Below are 24533 nucleotides of genomic sequence, written 5' to 3'. Positions count from 1 at the left end.
AGTTGACATCGTTGTACTGGCGGAAGTAGGCTGTGCCCCAGTATTTACAGCACTGAAAGATGGCAATGAGACCGGGAGCCGGGGGTGCCGGCAGCGGCAGCGGCAGGTGTGTACACACTATATTTGAGGTTCTGTGAAGGGATGGTGATGATAATGTGGTGGTCAGGCGATTTCAGTAGTGATCTGGGGGCAGCAGCCATATCAGGCAGTGTAAGCAGGCAATACGTAGCAATCATTTGTGTGCAGTCATATAGACTGGTGTGAGTGTGCCCTATAAGCACTATAAACTTGTATTAGGAAGCCTAATATGTCTTCACACTTCATATCACAGTCATTGCACCTGACAGGGGGGCTCGTGTATACCAGGATGAACATTACACCTGTCACTTCCTGTGTACAAATGATAGATCATTTCTGAAGACAATTGTGAATGTTTGTCTCAGGTGATGAAAATGTCCACAGAGTTGTACCCAACACCATTCGCCAAAATTGACTGTTTCACTTGGGGTGGATGCAGCTGGATGCCCCCTGCTTGCCCCCCCCCCTCCCCCCTGCCCCCATACAAGCACCAAGCTTTCTGCCATAATCAAAAAAATTGCAAAGTGTTTACCAAGCTTTACCCTGAATTTCATGGCACTGGATTTCCTTTGCTTCTTTGTTTTAAAGTTATGCCTATCCCCCCAATATTTCTATGTTCTACATGGCAATCATAAAAAAATAAAAACAATAATAATAACATTTTCTTTTTTTTGCATGATTTTTTGCATATTTAAAATCAGCTTGATTGATTGCCTGATGCTTTAATGCTTGAGGCATTAGCCACTTTGATAGTGGAGAATGGCATAGAAAGCAATAGGTATTATATAGTGTAATCAAAGTGGTGATCAGGTTTCCAGAAGTGGGAAAACAAAAGTTGATAATTTTTCTGCTCTTGCAGGTCTAAAATGTTTGTTCCTGCAGCTACCATTTCCTCTTTTTAGTTATAGGTTTAGTAGAAACACACATTGTATATACCGACTAGGAAGAGTTCTTTATTGTCCTAATTTTAACTGTGAAGTGTATATAATTGATGATGTACTTGTGTTAGTCTTACAGTATCAGTGTCCTTTGACATATCAAATTGTATTTCCTGTGCTAGCTAGTGAGAGATCCTTATACCTTGGTTTTTACTTGTTAAAGCTCCAGTGCATTTAGTTGCAAAAAGAAATACAATGCAAATTTTAAAGTACACAAACAATGTATACCTAAATAAAAAGTAAAAGTCACTGGCAGTAATATATATATATATATTTTTTATTATCGGATAGTGTTGGTAGACGGGCACCACCATGCTTAAAGTGTAAAATGTATGCGCATCCAGGTGGTATTGATGGGTGGGTGTTAGGCATGATGTTGCTTGAGGCATCAACCCATTGGGTTGATGATGGAGATGTGGTGGTTCCTAGCCTTTGGTTATACTACTTGGCCACAGTAACACCATTTTGGGAGGATGGCATTTATTCATTCCTAATGATAGGATCATCAAAAGCAGATACTGATATCCTATCTTTTTAACAAACTGGCTTTGTCTTCACTGGAGAATATTATCCTAAAATATACACACCATCCTACTATTAGTTTGTACTACAACACCTGGCGCAAGAAATCTATGTTCCAGTATTAATGATTCAATAAATATACCCCTTTACAGGATAAAAATATCAGAAGGTCCGAATTGACTGAATTTGAGTGATCACTTAATTAAAAAACTGCTTAAGCAAATGACTTGCTTAATTCAGTTAAGTATCACAAAATCTTGTGACAACTCAAGACTGAATTCTCTCCCTAAATTACCATATTTTGTACATCTTATTAACTCTATCTTGCTCTCCATAGCTAAAAAAGTTCTAATATCTACAATATCTATTCCCCTATGCTTACGGGTTCCTAACCCCTTATTACTGACTGAAGAGAAATGGATACAGAACCTGGGCCACATCACCAAAGAAGAGTGTCTTAAGGCCAGGCATATCTCAAATGTCTATTTCTCCCTCATAGAAACTCACACAGATATTCTTGTTATATAGAGTTTGTTGGACTCCCCTATGTACTTTTCCCTCGCAGAAATTTGCTGCTGTGCCTTAGAAGAACCTTATCGACAAATTCTGGAAATACCCAAATTTAGTCCAACTGGCAAAAGCTGTTCATTCACATGCATTACTTCTTTCCCCCCAGAATTCAAACTACGAGGTTTTGAAATTCTAGAGCTTCTCTCTTGGAAATTTTACCTGGTACTATTTGTACCCAGATGTTTTTGTATTTAGCCAGGAAAACAAGTTTACACTTAAAAAATTTACTATTAGAAATAGATAGCTTAGTGACCTTTCTCTGACACTCTCCCATACTATTTTTTTAAGGTTCGATGGTTAGTATAAAAAATATCGACACTCGTTACTTGTTCAATTCAAGAGCGATTCAGTGAAACTCAAAAATTCTTTATTGCTCGCTCTCTAATTTATAGAAAAAGTGGTAATTATACTTTCTTGATTTTTTTTGCTTTGTTAATGTGAAAACATATGGTGTTGTATCATATCACTCTATCATTCATGCTTTTTTTGTATTTGTACTGTTAGCCACAAAAAATAAATAAAAGTAACGATCCCCTGTTGTAGAGGGTTGTTTACTTTAATGTCCATAGTCTAGCTCTAAGTCCATTACCTATAAAGTACACTCCAAAAAGGTAGTTTATTTCTCTTGTGGTTGCTTTACTTCTCAGCTGCTTCTTTTCTGATTACAAAACTAGGGCTAGTCTGGTAATTATAGCAGGAGGGCATCCCTCTTGGCACCCAAGAAGCAGGTATGTATGCAATACATGTATGTGTGCCAACGGAACAGCAGTAGGTAAACTAGCAATTTCATTTGCTTAAATCCTTGCACTGTATATACATTTTTCAGGTAATTTTTCTTTTTTCTTTTACAGTTTTGTGTTTCCTTTAGGAACCAGCATTGGATCATCTCAAGGTTTGTATGCCGTATGCGATTTATGACATGGAATGTTAGAATTTTTTGAAAGACAAGTGCTAAAACCTGGGAGACAGAACTAAAGCAGAATTCCTAGGCAGTGGAACTCCCCAAAGTGCACATCAAATCTCTGTGTAATAAAGAGCTTATGAGTTTCAAATAAAAGTACAGTAAAACTGTATCCTTATCCTTTGTGTTCTGTTTTTTAAATGTGTGCTGCAGATAGGTTCATACATTAAAACTTGTACACAAGTAAATGACACTAATTATATAATATAGTACGATTCTATTACTGCACAATAGTGTAGCAGGGCAAAAATATTCTTTTTACTATATTAGCTGGTGACCTATATGTTCATTTGGGCCAGTTGGGCGTAGAAATAATTTCGTTTTTTGTTTATGTGCTGCTACATGCAGCCATAATAAACATTTTATTTTCTTGTGACTATGTATTATTTTACGCTAAATTAGGGCAATGGTCAGTTGAGTATGTCACTGTCATTTTGGGTTTGTAAAGGCCAAAACTATTAGATGTATTGTATTTGACTATTTACTTTTTGCTTTAGGAATTATACCAATGCAACAGCAAACAGGTCGGTTTCCTATGGTACCTGTGATGCAACCAAATGTACAAAATATGATGGCAGTTAGATACAGTCCTCAGATTCCACAAGCAGCAATGACCTTACAGGTAATTCAATCACTGATATTTATAGAAGTAGCATATTGAGTGACTTTTGTTTTCTGCTGCACTTCCTGAAACACCACACTACTACTTAATGATTTAGCATTACTTATTCTGGTAACAGGTAACAGGACAAAGGTGATGATGCCAATCTATTGCTCAGTTAGCTGTAAAAATAACCTAAAAAAACTTCATTGCTAAACATGAAGTATGTTACATGTCTTGGCATGCAAATGTGTGTAAATCACAGTTACCAGTGCAGAAAAAATAATCCTTATAAAATATTATATTATATTCTTATATGTAGGAAGTAGAGAGGATTTTTGTCTCCATTTTAAGGAACCAGATGTCCAGGCTTCTAAGCATCTGCTCTCGCTAACCACTTGCAGTGAGTTACTGTGTGGGCTCAATCTTGCTAACCCTGGCTGCATGCACTTACCAAATTCTATCTTTTGGGAACTAGGGTTGGATAAGCACTTGCAGCCGGGGCTAACTAGAGGTAATGTACATAGATGGCCACGCAGTAATGCAGTGTGTGCAGTTGCTAAAAGTGGAGTATAGCGGAACTATGGTACCTTTTTTAAAGTGGCAACAGTCTATGACAAATCTGACAATGTATAAAGTAGCCATCGCACTGATATTTATTTTATACAGAACATGTAAGTGTAAAAGTGGCGATCAGGTTAGATGGCAAATGGCAATGACAGTCTTTTCAGCAAATGGTACAATGACATTGTGTATAGTAATTGTTTTTTCTGGTGAACAGCTTGATCCTTTATAAAGAGGCTTAAAATGTAAAAAAATGGTTATACCAATAAAAATAAGTTATACAAAAATGATAAAATACCCAACTTCGCTTTTAGCCTGGAATTTTACAAAATTTTACCACATGTACTTCCCTTTGTCACTTGCTGTGGTTTAACTTGCTGTTGCTCAGGCCTTCCTTTTGACTTTCTATCGACTTAAACTGCCTGACTGGCCTGCATTTTTCTCACACTTTTTTTCTTTACCTATACTATATATATGATCCATAGAATATCTTAGCTATAACTGTGTTCCAGTAACACACACACATTACATCCCTCCAAATACGTCCTTGTGTGTATTTTTTTTCCATTTAGACATATGCACATTTTTACACTTCTATGGTTATATAGGATTCTGTCACTGTACATTTGAAAGTGTTTTGTGTTTGTAGACATGTGATTTTTGGAACTGAAGCATCTCTTTAATATGCAGGGTGGACTACCTATGGGTGCCATACAAGCAACACCAATCACTTTTATGGGTCAAGCCGGTTACTTAGGAATGGCTCCTGCAGCATCTGCATACACTCCTGACATGCAAAAACAGTATGTTGAAGAACAACAGTAAGTAAATTATATTATTTAGCACCATGAATTTATCAAAGGAATTTATAGTTCTGTACATTTATTTATCTCACTTGAGGATGGACTCTTCAAGGAAAAAGCTTCTTTGTCCCCTAGATCAATCATTCTTAGCCAGGCTTCCTCCAAATGTTTTTAGGGGTTCCCCAAATTGTGGCTAATTGACCTTCCATTTGTTGATGCCTGCATAGTTCTGGTGTCAAAGTCAAGTGGAAGCCTTTCCAGGCCACCTGCCTGACTTCCGTGTGGCTTTTGTGCAACTGTCAATAAATTGGTTTTAGCAGGGATTCCCCAAGACCTGAAAACATTTGTAAGGGTTCCTTTGGGGATTAAATCGTTTGAGAAGGCTGCTCATTCGGCTTGATGCTACATAATTGGTTTCATATGAAACTGTACTTCTGATCTGTACTTTGTTGTCTCCAAATTTTTGTGGAAAATGCTGGGGCATCCTTGCCACTATTTCATAGAATTATAGCTTTGGAGAAAGATCAAATCAAGGAATATTATGGAAGGTAGGGATGATTTCCTGCCAGTATTTTTAAATGCAAACCTGTCAAGAGAGAATATGGTGCTGTTTTTCCTGGTTGGTAATGTGTCTTCACAAAGTTTATTGACTATCGATACAAGTATACATATGTAGACCAAAAAAGAGCATGAGAGGCCTACACAAACAACGCATACATTACATCAAAGCACAATTTAAATAGGAATAAAGAATGTAAAACTGGGACTTAAATTAGAAATGGACAATGCTCAAGATACCAACATCCAGGCAAAGTGGGACACGACTGCCCATCAGGTCATGAAGGTATTTAAGGATATGCTTTTAAAACTGTTTAACAGTAGGACAGTGCCCTACTGTTAGGTACAGTTGTATGCAGCTAGGGAAAATGGGGGAAAAGTTATCACTTTTTATCCTCATTTTTTTCCTAGATCAGGGAATCGGCATCACAATGAAGTAACTATTACCATCATAAAAAAGATTAACAATCTGCATGTTTCTCGCATGACCGGTCTCTTTGAACAAAACAGTAGGTTGAGCACTCAAATCTAAAACACTGGTCAACAAATATTTTCCTGCCAAACAGATTAAAGTCATTTTAAGTCATTATGTTTGATGGCAAATATGGTATTGGTTTTGCTTGGTTTTGGTTTTAGTTTTTGAAATAATGACCTCAATAATGACCTCATAGAAAACTAATGAAACATGAAAATTAAGCAAAATTAAACTACATATGCCTACGCATACAAAACTACATTTTTGAAATACCTAATGTCAATATATTCTATATTCAGTATACTTACAGAACTAATCACAAAAAGTCAATGAAAAACTCATTGACTTGTATGTATATGGTTTCCTTTTATGCTGATGATCAGGAGAATCACGTTGAAGGCTCCAGCAGTAGTCTGTCATTCGTGTGTCCATCCCATCTGCCCTGATACCTTTCTTCCATCACCTTCCATTATATCTTGATGGAACCTCTCCTCTTGTTCCTCACTGAAATTGCCAAGGTTTTCTGGAAATTTTTGCAAATAGCTATGGAGATAGTATAACTTTATGCTCATAGTAGAACCCAAAATTTTAAAGTTTAAGAGCAAGTTTTGTACCTGTTCTTCATAAAGCATATTGTGCTTTATGGTTACCTAAGAAGTTCTTGACAACCAACACAGCTGTGCCAGGCAGAAGCTTCAGTATCGGTCATGTAACTTGTGAAATTTGAATCGTTTATCAGTTTCTGAATCTGGGATCCATCAAAGATTCCTGCTTTGAATTTTTCAGTACTCAATCTAGGGAAGAATCTACAAACTATATTTGAAGCAATCGCCATCCTTGTTCACAGAGCCCTAACAAATTGCCTAATTATTCTCAACTTAATGTGTAGTAGAGGTAAAATGTTTTTTTTTTTTTGTCAACCATTGGCTCATTTAGGATGTTCGCTGCACCTTTTTTCATGTTTTCTTGGAGGCTATGTCACTTTTTTCCAGTGATCCTGCTTTGCTCTACTATCCCACAAGCAGATTGCTGTCCAAGAAGGAATTTCACCATTTATAAATCAACACATATGTACCATTGGTGTTCATGATAGCAAAGCTTTTGTAAGACCATTTTGATATTTTCATATTCTTCTTTAAGTTTTGTCGAGTGACCAGTTAGAATTGATACATAGCAGTTGCCATTATGCAGTAAAACAGATTTCAAACTTCCAGTGGAACTGTATAAGAAAAGCCGCCAGTCTTCCGCTTAGTATTCTGGTACTCGACTACTAGCCCATATGCCAGGGTACAACAGTACACCAAGTCTTCATCTTCACTGAAATATGGTAGGAGTGTCACCTCTCTTGTCCTATAAACCATTATTTTAACTTCCCATCTCAGACAGTTGTTTTTTTTTTAGCCTGGATGCTAAAAGTTCAGATGCTTGTTTTGACAGACTTGGGTCACATATTAAATCATTGAGCTCCTTCTTTGGAGAACTTCTGGTTTGATGAAACACTTCCTTCATATTCACTTCCACTGCTAACTTCTGGATTACACTCCAAACCCTGTATATCCTCTCGCCACACCATAGATACACCAAATTTCAAACTTTTCAATTTTCCATTTTTACACTGATGTAGACACTCTACACAAGTTTTGTAAACCATATGGGGAGCCCAATATTTATCTTGGTCCCTCAGTTTAATACCAAAATATGCAAGATATGCTTGTTTTACAAATTCTGTAATGTTTCTTCTCTGTTTTTGCTGGGAATATTCACCACAAATGTAGCAAAATACATTATCGTTTAAACAACTTCTTCTTGAAGAGTTCATATTTCTTTAAAAAAAAAGTATCAAAAAAAGGCAAATGAAAGTTTTATGAAAATATTGCTACATTTAATATATGAAATGCAAAACATTGGTGTAAGTAAAGATTGATAATAATATGCTGTGTTAACATTGGGTGTTGGTAAAATCATCTATTACGATTCCTGTATCACAAGAACTAGAGCCAATTCATTGAAACTGATGTCATTTCCAAATTTAGCAGACCTGAAATACACTAAATATACTAAACAATCCTTGACTAAGGCTATAGTACCTAACATTGCAAAAATCATTACTAAAACTTGATTTAAACTCCAGTATATACAAGATTAATTATTTAGGTTTTATTTTTTGCCTCTTGCATGTTACCCATTGTAAATGTGTATGTACCTCTTTTCCTCTCTGAATTTAAATATTTAGAAAGCGATTTGAACAGCAGCAGAAAATGTTGGAGGAAGAAAGAAAAAGAAGACAGTTTGAAGAACAAAAGCAGAAGTTACGAATGCTAAGCAGTGTAAAACCTAAAGTAAGTTAAAAACCTACAGATATTGCTTGGTAGTTTATGGTTTATTTCCCCAATGGTATTAGGTCATGCTTTGGTGTTATCTTTGTTCTGCATCTTTCAACACGTGCAACATCAGAGGGTGGTATTATCTGCAAAGAAAAGGAAATGTGTCAAAACTTGGTATTCAGAACAATCTATGTGTTTTGTTCGCTACATAACCTTGATAACCTCTACATAACTTTAATAATTCAACATGTCTTGGTAAATATTTTATATAGAATAGAAAGTTTTAAGCACTAAAAAGAATTGTTGGAGGGAAGATGTTGCTAACCTGTTTTTTTTTTGTTTTTAATTGTACAAGAGATCAAGGTGAAAATAAGATACACAACACTGGCACTGCAAGCCAGGTGCTATATATGGTTTTGCTTACAAAAGGCTACAAAAGTGTTAAAAGTGTATCTCTAAGCAAAGCCAGTCCGCTTTGGGAGCATTTTCTGACAAGTAGATGCAATGACCCTTCACAATAATATAAATTTTCAATGTGTTGTGATAACTAGTATGTACTAAACAATTGCTTTCCTGAATCGGATTGGAGCGTCTGCAGATTAACATTTTGCAGAAAATCTATGGCTCTCCAACCTGGGACATAATGTTGTCCCAGGCTCCCAGGGGGAAGAATACAGCCCAGGAACCATGAGAGGGTGCAGTACTCCAGGAGTTGACACCTTACATGTTGTTTAAACCCTTTCAAAGCTGGGACATAGGGAATACATCCTTGGCAGTAAAAGACTGTATGTTGAACTAGTAACATATTTTTAACAACCAGTAAAAGAGTTTTAGAACAAGTAATTCTTTACTTATCTGGTTGCTTTTAATATATAGTTATCCCTTTTTAAAGGTCAAATGCTCGTGTCTGGTTTTTCAGTTCCTAGCAGATTAGAAATATCCTTTTGAATAATATCATTTGACAGGCTGACAAAATTATGTTTAGAAAAAAAATTCCAAACTTGTGTTATGAATTTTTGGAAAAAAAAGTATTTACTCCATGATCAGAATATGCAATTGTGTTACTATGCATGATCTGGACGAAAGTTCATATTAAAGCTGAAATTCGGGTTTCAAACCATTATATTATAAATGCTAAATGCATACCAGTAATATTTCATGACGTTTACAAGACAATGTCATGTGTCGCCACACACACACACACACACACACACAATGCATTACCGGTATAACCTTGTGGCTCCTGAGGAATAGCATTTAGCAATAAAGGAAACCTTTCTTTTGAGAAACCCAGGTACTTGCTTTGCTATCAACTAATTTGCAAATGTTAAGTGCCTTGCTGTCATGCTGACCCTTTTCTTTAGGTACTTTGGGTTACTAACCCAAAACAAGTATGCAGATCAGGCATTCGTGAATATCATACTTTTTCTAGGTCATTGTATCAAAGTGTTGAATTCAAGGCATTGGATAACTGTGTCAAATCAAATGTATAGTAAGAATAGCAATCCTTCCTTTGTATGTTAATGTTTGCCACCCCACAATATATAGGTAAATAAAAAGTAGAGAAAAGATAGCTGGGTTTTTTTTTAGGCAAAACAAATTTGTTTTGTATATTTCACACAATCATTTATAACAACAATATATGTTATGTATAATATATGATATGTGGTCATTCCCATTAAATAGGCATGGGATATGTAGACCATTAGCTATATATGTCAGAAACCTGAATAAATTACAGGAGTATAAGACGTAAAGTCCTTTGACTCGACACATTTTGCCGTGTGGCTTCCTCAGGGGACTGGCAGAGACCTATAATACTCTGTGTGAGACTGGGTAGTATTTACAATGTACAATAGGCAATGAATTCTTATACAAATTACCATCATTCAACGATTCAACAAAAATACATAAATCAACCAAATAAATATTTGTATGTTGGATGAAAAATATGTGACATGTGGGTTCAAGATATAGTGATTACTGGTGAGTAAATGATGGGTAATGTTTGGGGACAAATAAATTGCTGTAAGTGTGTATGGGTTAAGAATATGCTGTGGTATTGCTGGGATAAAGAGTCCATGGTAATGTATGAGTACAAGATATACACAAGAAGATCATGGAAATATGGTTGAGGATAGTAGTGGGTTGATATATTGGTGTGGTGGATAAACAAGGTCCAAAATGGTTGTAAATAGCTGAGGTTTGTGTAAGATGATTATTTACAGTTATCCATCTGCTATTATCGGTCTCTGCCAATCCCCTGAGGAAGCCATATTGTGAAACACTTCGAGGCAAGGGACTTTATGTCAGTGTTTTTAGTCAGGTATCTGATGTGTATAGCTAATGATCTACATATTCCATGCTTATTTAATGGGAATGACCACATATCACCATTGTTGTTATATATGATTAATTGTGTGAAATATACAGTACAAATTTGTTTTGCCTAAAAAACCCCAGCTTTCTTTTCTCACATTTTTATTAACTGTGTCAAATGCCTTCACTGAATATTTAGAATCCTAAGCAAGCCCTGTCCTAAATTATTCTCTTTATGTTTTAAATTAACTAATTCTGTTGCATTCACTAATTAATTCTTTTAGACTACTGAAAAAAATAGAGATGATGCACTGGAAGCCATTAAAGGAAACTTGGACGGTTTTTCCAGGGATGCCAAAATGCATCCAACTCCTATAATGCATGCAAGGAAACCAGGTAATGCTGTAGGGAAATGATATGTTTATAATAAACTGGGCTGTAAAGAAAATGTCTCTCCTTATCTCTTTGCTCAAACCCTTGGGGGCTACGTCGGGCAACTCTACATGTTTTGTGGTTATGAAAAGCTGGCTGCATCTGAGTGGCATTCCATTTAGGAAAAAACAATTTCAACCAGACAAAAAGCTCTGTCCACAGACATATGGATCCAAATAAATCACTCAAAAATCACTTTGTCATCTTTAAGCAATCTATCAGGGCAACCAACATCTCCAAAAGTGTACAAATAGGAAGATCCTAGTGGCAGGTCAAGCTTGAGGAGGTTTTCTGTCATATCAATGAACTTTTCTATGTCCCCTTTTCTGGTAAATGTTGATCTTGTCCTAAGTTTAGAGCTGTCCTGTGTTCTCTACACTGCTTGTGTTACTTTAAACAGCCCTCTTAGTTATTATCTTGGACTACAGAAAAATAAGCATTTTTGTTGTAAAGAATTGAAAGTGGGAGTGATTGATTAGGTTAGAAAAGTCCCCAAAAAGCAGATCAATATGTATTTTTCATGCTAATAGCTTGTGCTAAAACATGGTAAAAAATGCAGGACTATACATTTTGTTGCCATTTTATACACATAAGCTCATACACTTAACTTATCTAACAGATCAGTCTGTTGTAGCCTATGCAGCAGTTGACTACCCCACCTAATCAAGACCAGCTAGAAATGATTGATGTCTTGCTTATTTTAAGAGTTGTTTTGTCTTTGTATTATCAAATCTTTAAAAGGTTAGATAGACCTTATCTCCCCCCCACACTCCCCAGTACACCACCACATTTTGAGCCCCTTTATTTTCTATCTTCAATCTTCCTGTTTTAATTTTTTGTAAAAAAACAAGAAAAATGATTGGTGAATTCATTGAGGTCTGCTAAGTAGTGTTTTGGAAAAAACAAGAAAAGAATTGTGTGTGATGCTATTGGGGTTCCAATTTCATACATGCTAACTCTGTTTGATATTTTTAGACTTTAGTTTCTGTAAGCAACCCTCTACAGACACAAAAAATTACCTGTTCTATTTATTTGTATTTTGTCATGCAATGTTTATATCTCACGCTAAATTCATCCAATAAAACTTTTTTTTCTTTGGCTGGATGGACAGCAAATGTATCGCTTCCTAATTTGTCTGCTTGTTTCTTTTATAACAAATATTTTCTGGCTTTGCTATATTCTGTAAAAAAAATTATGTTAAGGTATTTTTATTTGTTTTAGACAGGTAGGAACAAAATATGGCATTTTAGACATCATCAAATATAAAATTGTCTTCAATAATGAGACTACAAAGACTGCAAGAAATAATGCATGAGGTTCTGGACACTTAATAAAGAACAACACAAAACACTGTATAATTACAAGTCAGTGCTTATTTTTATTGGAGATGTACAATAGCCCAAAACAGTTCAGCAGTTCCAGCAGCAAGATCACACGACTCCATTTACCCCAGGGAGTGCCCATTTTTATATCATGTAACTGGGAAGGGTCAGGCAGGGAGAAGCTGGCATTTCTTTAAGTGTTTCCAGAAAATGTCAGCATCAGCACTCAATTCTATGATATCTGGAGTTAACAAATATACACTGATCTCAACCAATCAACTTGTTACATGATCATTGCTAGCTCACTTTGATCAAACCTCCTTGTTACATTATAATGTGAAAAAAAACTTGCAATTGTTAGTATGAGACTATATTTTGTTTATTATTAGCTGTTTTCTTTCTCATGACTCATCAGGCATAACAGCCACAACCATCTTCTTATCAGGTCACTCCCACCTGAACAAGTGTGGAAAGGAGGACACAAGATTACACATATCCACCTGTACATCCTTAATGCATGCATTCAGTATTCAATGTTTTTGTATTAAACTTGCTAAAAAAGATTAGGATTAGGTTTCTCTCCTGTGAAAAGCCTTACCATTCCTGCTTTTCTGTCTACTTTCCTTAGTGTTTGGGCTTGTTACCACTAGTTAACCTCATTTCAATGCAGAAACCTGTATGTTAACGCATCACACAGAACACTCGTCTGTGTGCTGTGTTCTAATAAATTAATTCATTAAAGGGACCCCAAAGCCCACCTACCAATCCCTACTGCTCAAAGCACTTCAACTACATTTTTGTGTGATGTTCTGCATATTGCATAGCCCAACCCAATCAAATGAGTGGGGTTCCTTCCATACTTACAAAGTCTAAAAAAAAAAAAAAAAAGTATATTGTCACTTTCTATAGATACCTTTTGTACATTTAAACTTTGTGTCATATTTACTTTGGGACCTGAGATTTATCTCAAGTCAGGGATTAGTATAACGTGGTCTGGCCAAATCAAGCACTAAATGTAGTTACAGGTTGCCAATACTGAGCAATGAAATTTGTATTGTTGCTTTAGGCTGCTTCTTTATTCAGTGTGATGCCTAAAGAGCCTATATTCCTGTCAAATTTTTCATATTAAATAGCATGAAGCAAGAGTTGGACCATTTGCCAATGTTATGTTGATGTCTAAATTTCAACTGCTAATGACAGTTACACAATGAATTCTGAGGTTTATTAAAACATCTTATCTGGTCAAGTTTCAGTAAATGCCTCCAAACTCATTGGACGGAGCTTCATGCTGCAACAACATAGTCTTTCCATAAAATTGTTATACAGGTAGTCCCCCGGGTTACTTACGAGATGGGGACTGTGGGTTTGTTCTTGAGTTGAGTTTGTAAGTAAGTCGGAACAAGTACATTTTTAAAAAAAATGCAATTAGGACAGATGTTTGTTTCAACATATTATTAGGCAGCATGGTGTCAGTTACTGTATAAAATCCTCAGCTGTGCTTTGATATGCAAAAAAGAAACTGCAGAGTTTGTCTTGGTCATTAAACAGTTACAAGCTTGCAGAAGAGCTCTTAAAAAAAAAAAAAAAAAAAAAAGATAATGTTTGAATTGTTTGTAAGGCATGAATATGGATTTTAATTGTTTTTCCCTTTTATTAACAGTTGGCGTTAGGATGTTCTCAAGTGAAGCAGCTGAACCGATGCTACCTTCATGGATTTACAATGACAGTCTTGTTCCAGGTATTTCCTCTTAAATTTGTATTGCAGTCCTTTTGTTTGTTTAAACTAAGTGGAGATTAAAACCACTCTTAAAAATAGTTTTCTGTTTTGGTGGCTATATCAATTACACAACTGTGGCTGCAGCCTTTTTTGAAAGGAAGCAGGTATTGTCAATAAGGGAACGCCCTTATTTAATCTGTACCACACAATTCATGGTTCAGCTGCCACAATGTCTAACAAATGTGATCTGTTAGGGATGTTCTATTAAGGTAAAATTATTTTGTTTTACACAACTGGAATATGATATTTTACCATATACAATATCCAGGGTATTTGCTTATTTCAGAAAAAGTTGCAGTGTTCTTTAATGTTTGCATGTGACAATTGCCATGGATGGTAATGAAATGAAGAATGTTGAATTGTTTATCTGCACAGTTTTGTGGGGGTTATTAGTGCCTAGACTGGATAATAAATGGGCAGGATTACCTTTAGAGGTCAAGGACAATTTATTTTAGTTATCTTTTGCAAGATATGGTGTATATGAACATTCCTGACAGCTCCCATCCCTTACTTTCAACTTTATAGAGCAACTTCTTTTGTATGTATGTAAAAAGTGGGTTTATCCGAGACTGATATATGGGGTTTTTGGAAGATGCTAAAAGATTTGACCACCTAACTGTTACTTACAAATCTTGGAAGTTTTGTTCATGACATGCTTTTTTCTACACATCTGCTGTGGCGATTAAAAGGAGATCCTACGCTTCCTGTTGGATTTTTTTTTTTTTTTTTTTAGTATTTTTCACATGAATGCAAAAAGGAGCTGCAAGACATATAGTTTATCCAAGGGCTAATATTCCTAGCAGAATCTGTCTATTACTAAAATTGCTTTTACAAAAGTTAGTGATAATGTTGTAAAATAAGCTTTTTCTGAAAATATGAAAATATATATTTATTCTTCTTTAGACCTTTACAAAAGTATTTTGGAAACAACCCTTACTCCATCAGGAATAGACACAGCCAAGCTATATCCAATCCTTCTGTCCTCTGGACTTCCTCGGGAAATGCTGGGTCAGATTTGGGCAATGGCAAACCAAACTACTCCAGGAAAGCTTACTAAAGAAGAATTGTATATCGTGCTTGCCATGATTGGCATTGCCCAGGTAAAACTGCTTCATGTTGTCTTAAACTTGTTTTGTGATTTATTAAAATGTATGTGTTCTTTTAGTGTGTGTCCGATACTATAATTCCTAATAAATATTCACATAATAAACCATTATAAAAATAGGTTTGTCTATCCTCCTATATAAAGCATCTTAGGGGAATTTTGCTTACACATGGAGGGGAAAGAAAAATGTGTACATCCAGCTCTAAGATTCACTCCATGCTGCCTGTCACTTGCAACAAAGTTACTATCTTGCATTTGCCTGAAAGTCATGACTAAGAAAACTGCTTCCACTGCTTGCAGCAAACCAAATTATATCCTCCTTCCCAGAATCGCCTTTTAAGCTCAGGTCACACGACTGGAGCCTGCAGGCTGCTTTTTAAAGTCAACCTGAGCTGTCCTGAAATGTTTCTAAGGTCACTACCGCACTGAAATAAGGCTAGGTGGTTTCTGCAAGTATCTATGTTGGGCTTCAACTTGACCCCAGTGTCAATGGTAATCTCCTTCGGTCCTAGATCCAGATTGCCCAAGTAGTCCTAATTTCTGTCCAATTCAGATTTTAGCTATCATATTGTCAGGACATTTAGCACTTTTTTTTACCTTTTTATAAATATTTTGAGCCAGTTCGAGTACACATTAATGATCAATGTTTTTAAGCAATCTCAGGGGGCCTTAATAATGAAGACTTTTCCCTCTGTCTCTGAGCCAGTATAAAAATATTCATACACTTTTTATTTTTATTTTTTTTTTCTCAAGTTGTATTTGCTCCAATACAGTGCACTTATGTAAATATTTTAATGGAAAAATGTAGTTCACTATTGGTTGTGTAAAATAGACACATATGTTTTTTTTTTTTTTTTTTTTTCCTTGAAACAGAGGGGAGATTGTTCCTTGACTATGGATGTGCTGAATCAATTTTCCTCAGCACCTATACCAACTTTAAGTAGCTTTCAAGTAAGTTTCCCCTCAACTGTGGATCCATTGCATGGTGTTTCTCAAAGGCCTGCTGCCTCTAAGCCTCTGGATGTCAGCCAGCCAGTTGTAACAATGAAGAATACACCAGCTGTGGCAGGAAATGTTACAATGCAGCCCTTTATGCCATCAACCTTTACTCAACCGGTAAGGACTGTTTTATCTGTATCTCCTTTCTGATTACAATCCGTGTATTAGAAAAACAATGAAGATAAAACTTGAACCTAGTAAAACCATTAGCCATCTGTGGTTTTAGTCTTCATATTCTGTAAATTCTGGCCAGGCAGATTACTGGACAGTGTTTCATATAATATCAGCATGATATTTATTATAATTTTGTTATTATGAATGAAAAGATTGACATGAAATAATGATTTGATTTTTTCATAAGCATGGAGTATTTTACACCACACACAATATTATGCTTTCAAAACAGCATAAGTTATAAGAATGCTACTGGCAGGATTTCATAAACCAGTGTTTCAATTATTTGCTGAAAATTTTAATATAATTTTGTTAGGTCATTGATAAAAAGCTTTAGTAGGCTGTATAACTTTTCTCTTCTTTTTTTTTTAGCAGCTTTTCAAGCCTGAAGATGATGATTTCCAGGAGTTTCAAGATGCCTCCAAATCTGGACTTATTGATGACTCTTTCTCTGATTTCCAAAGTGATAAATCCAAAATGCCATCTTCACTGCTAAAGAGCAGGTAGTAAAACATACACTATTACCCTGTATGTTTAAATAATAATTATTTTCCTCCATGTGATGTTCCTATTCCAGACTTAAGTGCATATCTGGGGCATCAAATATGAACAAATCCCGTTCTGTGCAAATAATGTAGGCATACCAGAATGTAGAGTGTAAAAACCTGAGTACCCAGTCACATTTCAGTGTTTTGTAACCAGATAATAAGTTTGTTTGTACTAATAAATATATAGACTGCTATTTCTGACCTCCACAAAATATGCTACTTGGCTGGCTATCTCTTGCTTTTATGCTGTACACCTGTTCTGGGTCAGTGATTAAAGCATTAAAGTTAGTTGTAAAAAACATCCAAACAAATATAGTAAAAAAAATAAATATATATTAACCTTCAGAGTTTTCTCTGTACACTTCTGAGATATCCCTTTTCCACCCAGCCACCAGTGTTGTAGCCTTCTTCCAACTATTGCCCTCATTTGGATGGAATGTAAATTCTGTACACGTGAAACTATTTTGTTGCCCACATGACCATCTTCTACTGGTGTTTGGGCTTTATGTCACTTTTTCATTCTTGTGCCCTTTTCCGGCATACAAAATGTAAACTTCAGGATGCATGCTTGGTACAGAGGCTAATATAATGTTTGATTGGATGCACTTCAGGTTTTACAGGTAAAGGAACATGAAGTACCTACGTGAGAGAGAGCATTCAAGGGAAACATGTTTAGCAGGATAAGCAAGAAACTGCCATTTGTAGGAGTTGAGGTCACCAACATTGACCAAAGATTTTCTGTTTTTTGAAGATTCTATGGTATATTATTCTACTTTGTACATTCTCACTGCCCTTCCTACAACTTTTTTAACACACCCCAGTGTTTTTAAACTCCACCATGTTTCTGACCTTCGGTGGCTGTATGTATATGATGCTTCTGGGTGCGTCAAATACTCATTTCCCACTGTACAAATATTCAACCAAAAGTGTTGCATGCTTGCAATGGCCACCTAAACCTGAAAAGTTAACACTCCCAAACCTATACACAGGCTGAGTTTACATTAGCTGTGACATTCTAGTGAACTCAACTCAAACGCTTACATTATCGCAGAAGAGACTGAAGTGATGTCCCTTGTGCAAAAAAATAAATTTGCAGTCCTGTTTGCCATCTTTCCCTAATGAATACAGAGCTGTCCCCAAAATTCCATAGGAGGAGGGGGAATTTTTTAATTGTTAGGTTTAGTTCTGCTTTAAATATGATCAGTGGTGTTTATAAGGATATTAAAAAGTGTGCAACATTCAGTGAGCATTTATTTTAACATGTAACAGGTAATTGGTAAAATTGATTATTATTATTTATTTTTTATTGCTCAGTGCTCCCCCTTTACTAATGCCAGTATCTGGAACACAAACGACTGCACCTCCTGTGGTTGATAAATACGCAGTATTTAAAACAATTGATGTGGACAGCAAACTGGAAAACACCGGTCCCTTTATAGGTAAGGTTAAAATAAAAGAAAACTACATATATTTTGGGTGCTTTCTTAACATTATTAAAAATTGTATTACAAATGCTTACACTGATGGCCATGGGCGCACTGCACCTTTCTCCTGGAACATGGACCATACTACAGTCTTTAGGATGTATAAAATCTACATTAATTATCTTTTGTCAAATGGATACATGTTTCTCCTAGCTTTAGATGGAAGTCAGAATTGTAGTGGTGAAAACTTGTAAACTAAATTGTGTAATTTTGTGGAAAACCCCTTTTAAATGTCAATATCTGTTATGATACAAGTAGGGTTACTGCACTTTTACAACAACAAAAACAATTCCCAGAGTTATTAAGAGGCAGGGATTTATCCTAACCTTATTGCTTCTGTGCAGTCTTCTAGTATTTAATATTAGTCACTTTTTAATCTTTTAGGAATTAGAAATCTTTAGGTATAGTTGAAAGTAAACTTTTTTTATTGTAAAAGTGTAAAAGTCCTACCTAGAAGTAGACAACACACCATCATAACAATTCATAGAAATAAGTAAGTGGGACATAAAATATGATAACTTTTTATGTTGGCTATCCCAACAGACTCAGTGCTGTAATAAGGGTAAAAGGTGGTTTTTCAAAGTTCTGACAGGATTAGCCTTTATCCATCTCAGTGAGTCTGTTCGTTTGTTTTAGTTTTTTTATGAACTGTTGCCTTAGGGGTGAACATGTTTTTATAATAATGGTTGATTCTCTTTGTTCTCATAATGTTGTATAGAAATAGTTCTATATTTCCTCTTTGATCTCTGTAAGACATTTCTAAAAGAGGCTGTTTGAAATCATTCACCTATATAACCTACATTTTAATTTTTAATTTTCTGTTTTGTTTTGATTACATAGGCGATAGTTTTACCGATTTTAAATCATCTTCAGCAGATGATGGATTCACAGACTTTAAAACAGCAGACAGCATATCTCCTTTAGACACGCCGTTAAGAGAAACCCAAACGTCTCTTGGATTTCATACTGGCCCTACCCAGAAACCACCTATTCAGCTGACCTCCTCATCCGACCTTTCATTTCCTTCTATTGCAAGCAATGCCTTTCCAAAAACATTCCATTCATCCAAGCCTGTTTCATTGCCTGTGCCTGCACTTTCATTAACATTGTCATCATTACCTTTGTCATCTTCATCATCATCCTCACATGTTCCTGTGTCAGCTGTGCCTGCTAAAAGTTCCTCCCTACTTGATGAATTTGGAGACTTCACACTTTTTGGAGGACCAACCAGTAATACATCTGCTGGTAGCCAAAATGACTTTACTGATTTCTTGACAAGTAACAGCAGTGTTGTGGAACAAAAAACTGCAGACAAATATGAAGCCTTCAAGCAGGAATTGTGTACAATTGATCCAGTACTCTCTACTGGTTTGAGCCAAATAATTCAACCCACTTCTTCAGTATCTAGTAACAAATATGATTTGTTTGAGCACCTTTCTCTGGACAATTCTTGTGCTGGGTATGATGAATCTAAAGATGCTGCCAGTCTCCCTAAAGACAATGACTTCGCATTCCAATTTGACAAATTTACCACTGCCGAGAGCAACTCTGAAAAATCTTTTGTGGACAAGTTTGCTGCCCTTAAGCAAGCCAAAGAGGACTCTGTCTCTATTAAGTCCTTAGATCTTCCTTCAATTGGTGGTAGCAGCTTTGGAAAGGATGACTCTGAAGATGCACTTTCTATCCAGTTTGATATGAAGTTGTCAGATTTGGGCGGGGAATTGAAGCATGGTATGTCTGATAGTTCTCTGGATTTGCCAACGGTTAGTGGTCAGCATCCGCCTGCTGCAGGTGAGGAATTGGTTAGATTGCTTTGGTAAAGATGACATGGCTGTAAATCTAGACTAGATACTACAAATTAGTGAGCTTTATGCTGTGGAATTTTCTTTTTCCCTTCTATATATCTTACAGTGGAGCAAATCCTCTGTGTAAAGTATTACAGTAACTCCTTGGACATGTATTTAGCATGTAATATGTAATCATTTTTACAGCAGTTGGCAGAACAGGGTAGTTATTTATAGCTGAAAGAAGAAACATGCGAGAGTGTAGTTTGTTTACTTTTTTGTCTTTTTTTTTTTGTTTTCTTTTGTGATGTGGAACACTTGAATATTTAATATTAGAAGTGACATTTGTGTTAATGCTTTTGTTAAGTTCAGTAGGATGTGCAATACTAGTTGAGGTAACCTGTTGCCTAGTTGAGGTAACCCGTATGTGAACCTGACCCGCCTCCTCATCCCCTGTCATGTTTTATACCAGTACATCAGTGGTCAGTAAAGTTTATAGAATTTAACAGGGAATGGAGATTGAGAGTTTAAGCCTCATGTACACATGGGCTTGGGGTCCGCTACCTGCATTTTACCAGTCAGTATTACTTGTGGGCAGTTTAATAGTACTGCCAAAGAAATGTTTTTTATAGGCAAGGTCAGGTTAACTTTAAACTACTTCAACAGATATCTGCAAAGTATTTCCATGATAAAATTCTTTACAACTTCAAGGAGGACCTTTTTTACATTTTTGAGATGAAAACGAAGTACCTGATAAGGGTGAGAATTTCACAAAAAAAACCTTACATGATCATGGCATAAACTAGAAAAAAATGCCTATAAGTAAACAAAAAATTGAAGCAGTGAGGGTGCCCAGAGATTTTCTGTGGTCTCCTAAAGCGCCCACTCCCATCTACTTGAATTTACTAAAGTACATATTTTTTGTAATTACAAGTTACAGCAAAAATCAAGATATAATTTAAGAAACTAATGTATTCCTTTAGTGCTTTACAATTGGAAATTCATAATGGGCTTTAGTCAGTGTTTACTATTTTTTTTCATATATTTCAGTTTCTCAGTTCATTTTGAAAAGTGCCAAAATATATTTAACAATTATTGCCATTCAATGATTATACAAGTGTTATTCTAAAAGTAACAACTGCAGCAGTATTCTTAATATAAAGTTTACAATAACTTGCATGTATAAGGGTTTAGAATGTTTAAATGTAGGTGTGTTGAGTTTATTGTATATGTTGGCCAATTTCACTGTATTTACTGTATATATTTTTTTTTTTTTAAGAATAATTACGCCTTCGTATTACAGAATATTTATCCAAGGTGTCATTAACAAAATTGGCACACCCACATTTTTTTTTAATGTTTTGCTGGTTCCCTTCTGCTCCCCTCCACATATCCTGATCTCCCTCTACCAGCATTTAAGCTCTACCATTTATCCACAAGTAGATGGTAGACTCCTTCAAGCAGACATCTCTGCTACATTACAGTTGCATTTTTGTCTTCCTCATGTCACAGCTCTCTCAGAAACTCCTCCTAGCTGTAGCCTGTATGTCAAAAAAACAAGGCAGGTTATGTTTAGTAAATGCCTAGGGTTTTTCTTTGAACTGTTGTGTTTGGCTGTACCAATTGCACAGAATGATGCAAGTCTGAGCTGTGCATAAACTTTAATGTATCCTTGCATTAAGTCTTGTTCCTCACTTCAGGGATGCTTGTTAGATAGATTGGAGGGTCTATTTATTAAGCAGTCAATTTTACATTAACCAAATATTCTATGGTGGAGCATCTTTCAAGTCTCTGATTTTCAATAGCAGTGATTTATTCTCCACCCGAGAATGTTTGCTAAATGTTGTTACTGCTTTATGAAAAAACCCCTTAGAAGTAAAACTTGGTTTACCCTAGGATCCGTAGGCAAGCTACCCACTCCTGGGCCACCTGACACTCCAGTGTGTTGGTGGGGTCTTGGTGTCAATCCCATAAAGTTCAGGGATATTAGACTTACTTTAAAGAAATTACAACGGTGGTCTGATTTGCATTGCAGCAAAGCTTATGAAGGGGCTTTGAAGGAGCAATCTAGTTGAAAGTATGAGACTGCCAGCTGGTGGTGTAGTGATGGGTTCAGTTTTTCTCCCAAACTATCTACACCTACTTAAATCCAGCATTGAACTCTTTAGATGGGGACCCAAGGCTAAATTAAAACTTTACCCAAATTTCAGCTTTATACAATACTCAATGTATAGTTTATGTTTAATAACATTACTAAAAGTACTTTTATCTTTGAAGTTATTATGCACACTGCAATTGTGTAAAACCATTTGACATTTTGGTGCCATTTATTTTGCTGTTTGTTCCATCAGTTGCTACTAGTTACACGGAGGTCCAGCTTGTAAACTCATTTATGTAGAAAAAAAGTATTTCAGAATTGTTCTGAAAATATTTTGTTCTTACAATGCATCTCAGCATTGTTCTTTCTGACTAGTGATTATTCATTAGCAACTTCATACCTACAAAGAAAGAATTTCTCCAGTGAAGACACCAACAGTAAGGTTTTAAACTTCAACTATACAAAACAATTATTAACTGGCGTTCTACTTTTAGCCAAATGACTGCAATTTCAAAAAATGATCTGTTGCAGTTATTTGTATGCAGTCAATGCAAAGACAGCATTCAGTCCATACAACATGATTTAATTATATATTCTCTATATTTCTGTGCACCCAAAGCTGTCTAACAAAACATCTGAAAATTATGATGTGAGCCAAACAATGGCACACATGGGTACTTACCTTCTGTTTACATCTCTAAAAGTACAACTACAACAAAATGTTTTTGTTTTTTTTAGAGCAGGGAAATGTAAAACTTCTGCCAGTTCTTTCTCTTCACAGTATATCCTGTAGATTCAACACGAAGAGAGGGAAAGTGTAGAGAATTGACTTGGGAATAAGTGTTTTCTTGGGAAGATTCCTCTTCCGTTCCTGTTTTGGTGACTCAATTTTTTAATTACTCCCACTTTCTTTCCTAGCAACATTGGGGATCAGATTAATTTGATACAGTGTATCTTCTCAATGAGGACACTGACAGCATTAAAACCCTTTAGATGGCCTGCTGTAAATGTGAGAACAATATAAAGATTTAAAAAAGGCAAGGAATTTATATCCTGAATACTATCAGTGTTCTCCCCAGAATTTCTTTTTTAGCTTGGTGTGAAAAAACAATATGCAGCCCCCCTGTATTGTGACCTGACTTTTCGGTAACCACCCAAAAACCACTGGGTGGTTAATGAAGGTCAAAAAGGTGCTGGTGAGAACACTGACTAATATTACATGTATTATTAACATACAGTTGGTTCCTATTAAAACAAAATCCCATCTTAGTAATAAATGTTTAATTGTTGTAGAGCATTGAATAGCAGTAAATTTATTTTTTTTACACTCCTTAACAGAAACTACCTCTTTCATCTCAATGTGAAAACAGGTCTCAGAAAAGTTGTCATTTTCACTTCATTATAAATACACCCCTAGTAACCTATTGCATTGATATGCACCTCCTTTAACTTCGTATTTAGTTGATGTCTCTTGTTGCATTTACAAATTAGACCCCTTTTCAGACAGACTCCATCTGCTTTGCCCTTAAGCCCACTTTAATTTGTCTTTTTTTACCTGCTCCAGCTCTGCCATGGGGATTGTGGGTCTGATTTAATAAAGCTGGAGAATATAGATTATTATGGGTGATTCAATAAACCTGTAATGGATTATTTAAAAAAAAAAATATTTGGTTATAGTTGGCAAATGTTTTCAGTCCTTGATCAGATCCATTCCTGGATCACCCAGGTTCACTCTTATTAAAGCTTCCTAGTCTTGGAAAGCTTTACTAAATCAGGCCCTGTGATTGAACAAATTTAAAATTAAGCCACAAATTCCTTAACGGATGAATTGAAAACTTACTAATGAGATATTGTAATCGATAAAGTATTCTGGATCAGTTGTATACACAGTATAAGCCATCTACGCTATCTGGGTTTAACTGCTTCAAAATGGTTATTGGTTTTTGGGTGAGCTCCCTTACTATTTTCCTAGCATGGGAACACTGCTGTGGCTTTCCCTTTTAGTTCCCATTTAATATGTACAAGTTATATGTGGCAATTTTTTACATTTCCTTTTAATATTGCCTTGTACTAAGCACCTGCTTTTACAGAGCTTGT

At 35.7% G+C, this 24533-nt stretch overlaps 1 protein-coding gene across 3 annotated transcripts in view; it reads left to right on the top strand.

Moving 5' to 3' along the window:
- The first annotated feature begins 7 nt into the window (after positions 1–7).
- The window catches only part of SYNRG (synergin gamma), a 54265-nt gene continuing 29739 nt past the window's right edge, over positions 8–24533 (top strand). For 2 of the 3 annotated variants that reach the window (XM_072422457.1, XM_072422442.1), the window contains exons 1-12: positions 8–106; positions 2960–3000; positions 3567–3691; positions 4925–5055; positions 8304–8409; positions 10998–11109; positions 14128–14205; positions 15148–15344; positions 16223–16465; positions 16895–17025; positions 18385–18509; positions 19395–20345. In XM_072422457.1, coding sequence (XP_072278558.1) covers positions 60–106; positions 2960–3000; positions 3567–3691; positions 4925–5055; positions 8304–8409; positions 10998–11109; positions 14128–14205; positions 15148–15344; positions 16223–16465; positions 16895–17025; positions 18385–18509; positions 19395–20345 — 2287 coding nt within the window. In that variant the 5' untranslated portion in view covers positions 8–59. The remainder of the gene's footprint in view (positions 107–2959; positions 3001–3566; positions 3692–4924; positions 5056–8303; positions 8410–10997; positions 11110–14127; positions 14206–15147; positions 15345–16222; positions 16466–16894; positions 17026–18384; positions 18510–19394; positions 20346–24533) is intronic. The other variant, XM_072422451.1, reaches the window with a different exon arrangement.

This window comes from Pyxicephalus adspersus, chromosome 1 (genome assembly GCF_032062135.1).
Source record: "Pyxicephalus adspersus chromosome 1, UCB_Pads_2.0, whole genome shotgun sequence".
Lineage (NCBI taxonomy): Eukaryota > Metazoa > Chordata > Amphibia > Anura > Pyxicephalidae > Pyxicephalus > Pyxicephalus adspersus.
The sequence above is the reverse complement of the archived record's forward strand: the minus strand, read 5'-3'. Positions and strand labels throughout refer to the sequence as shown.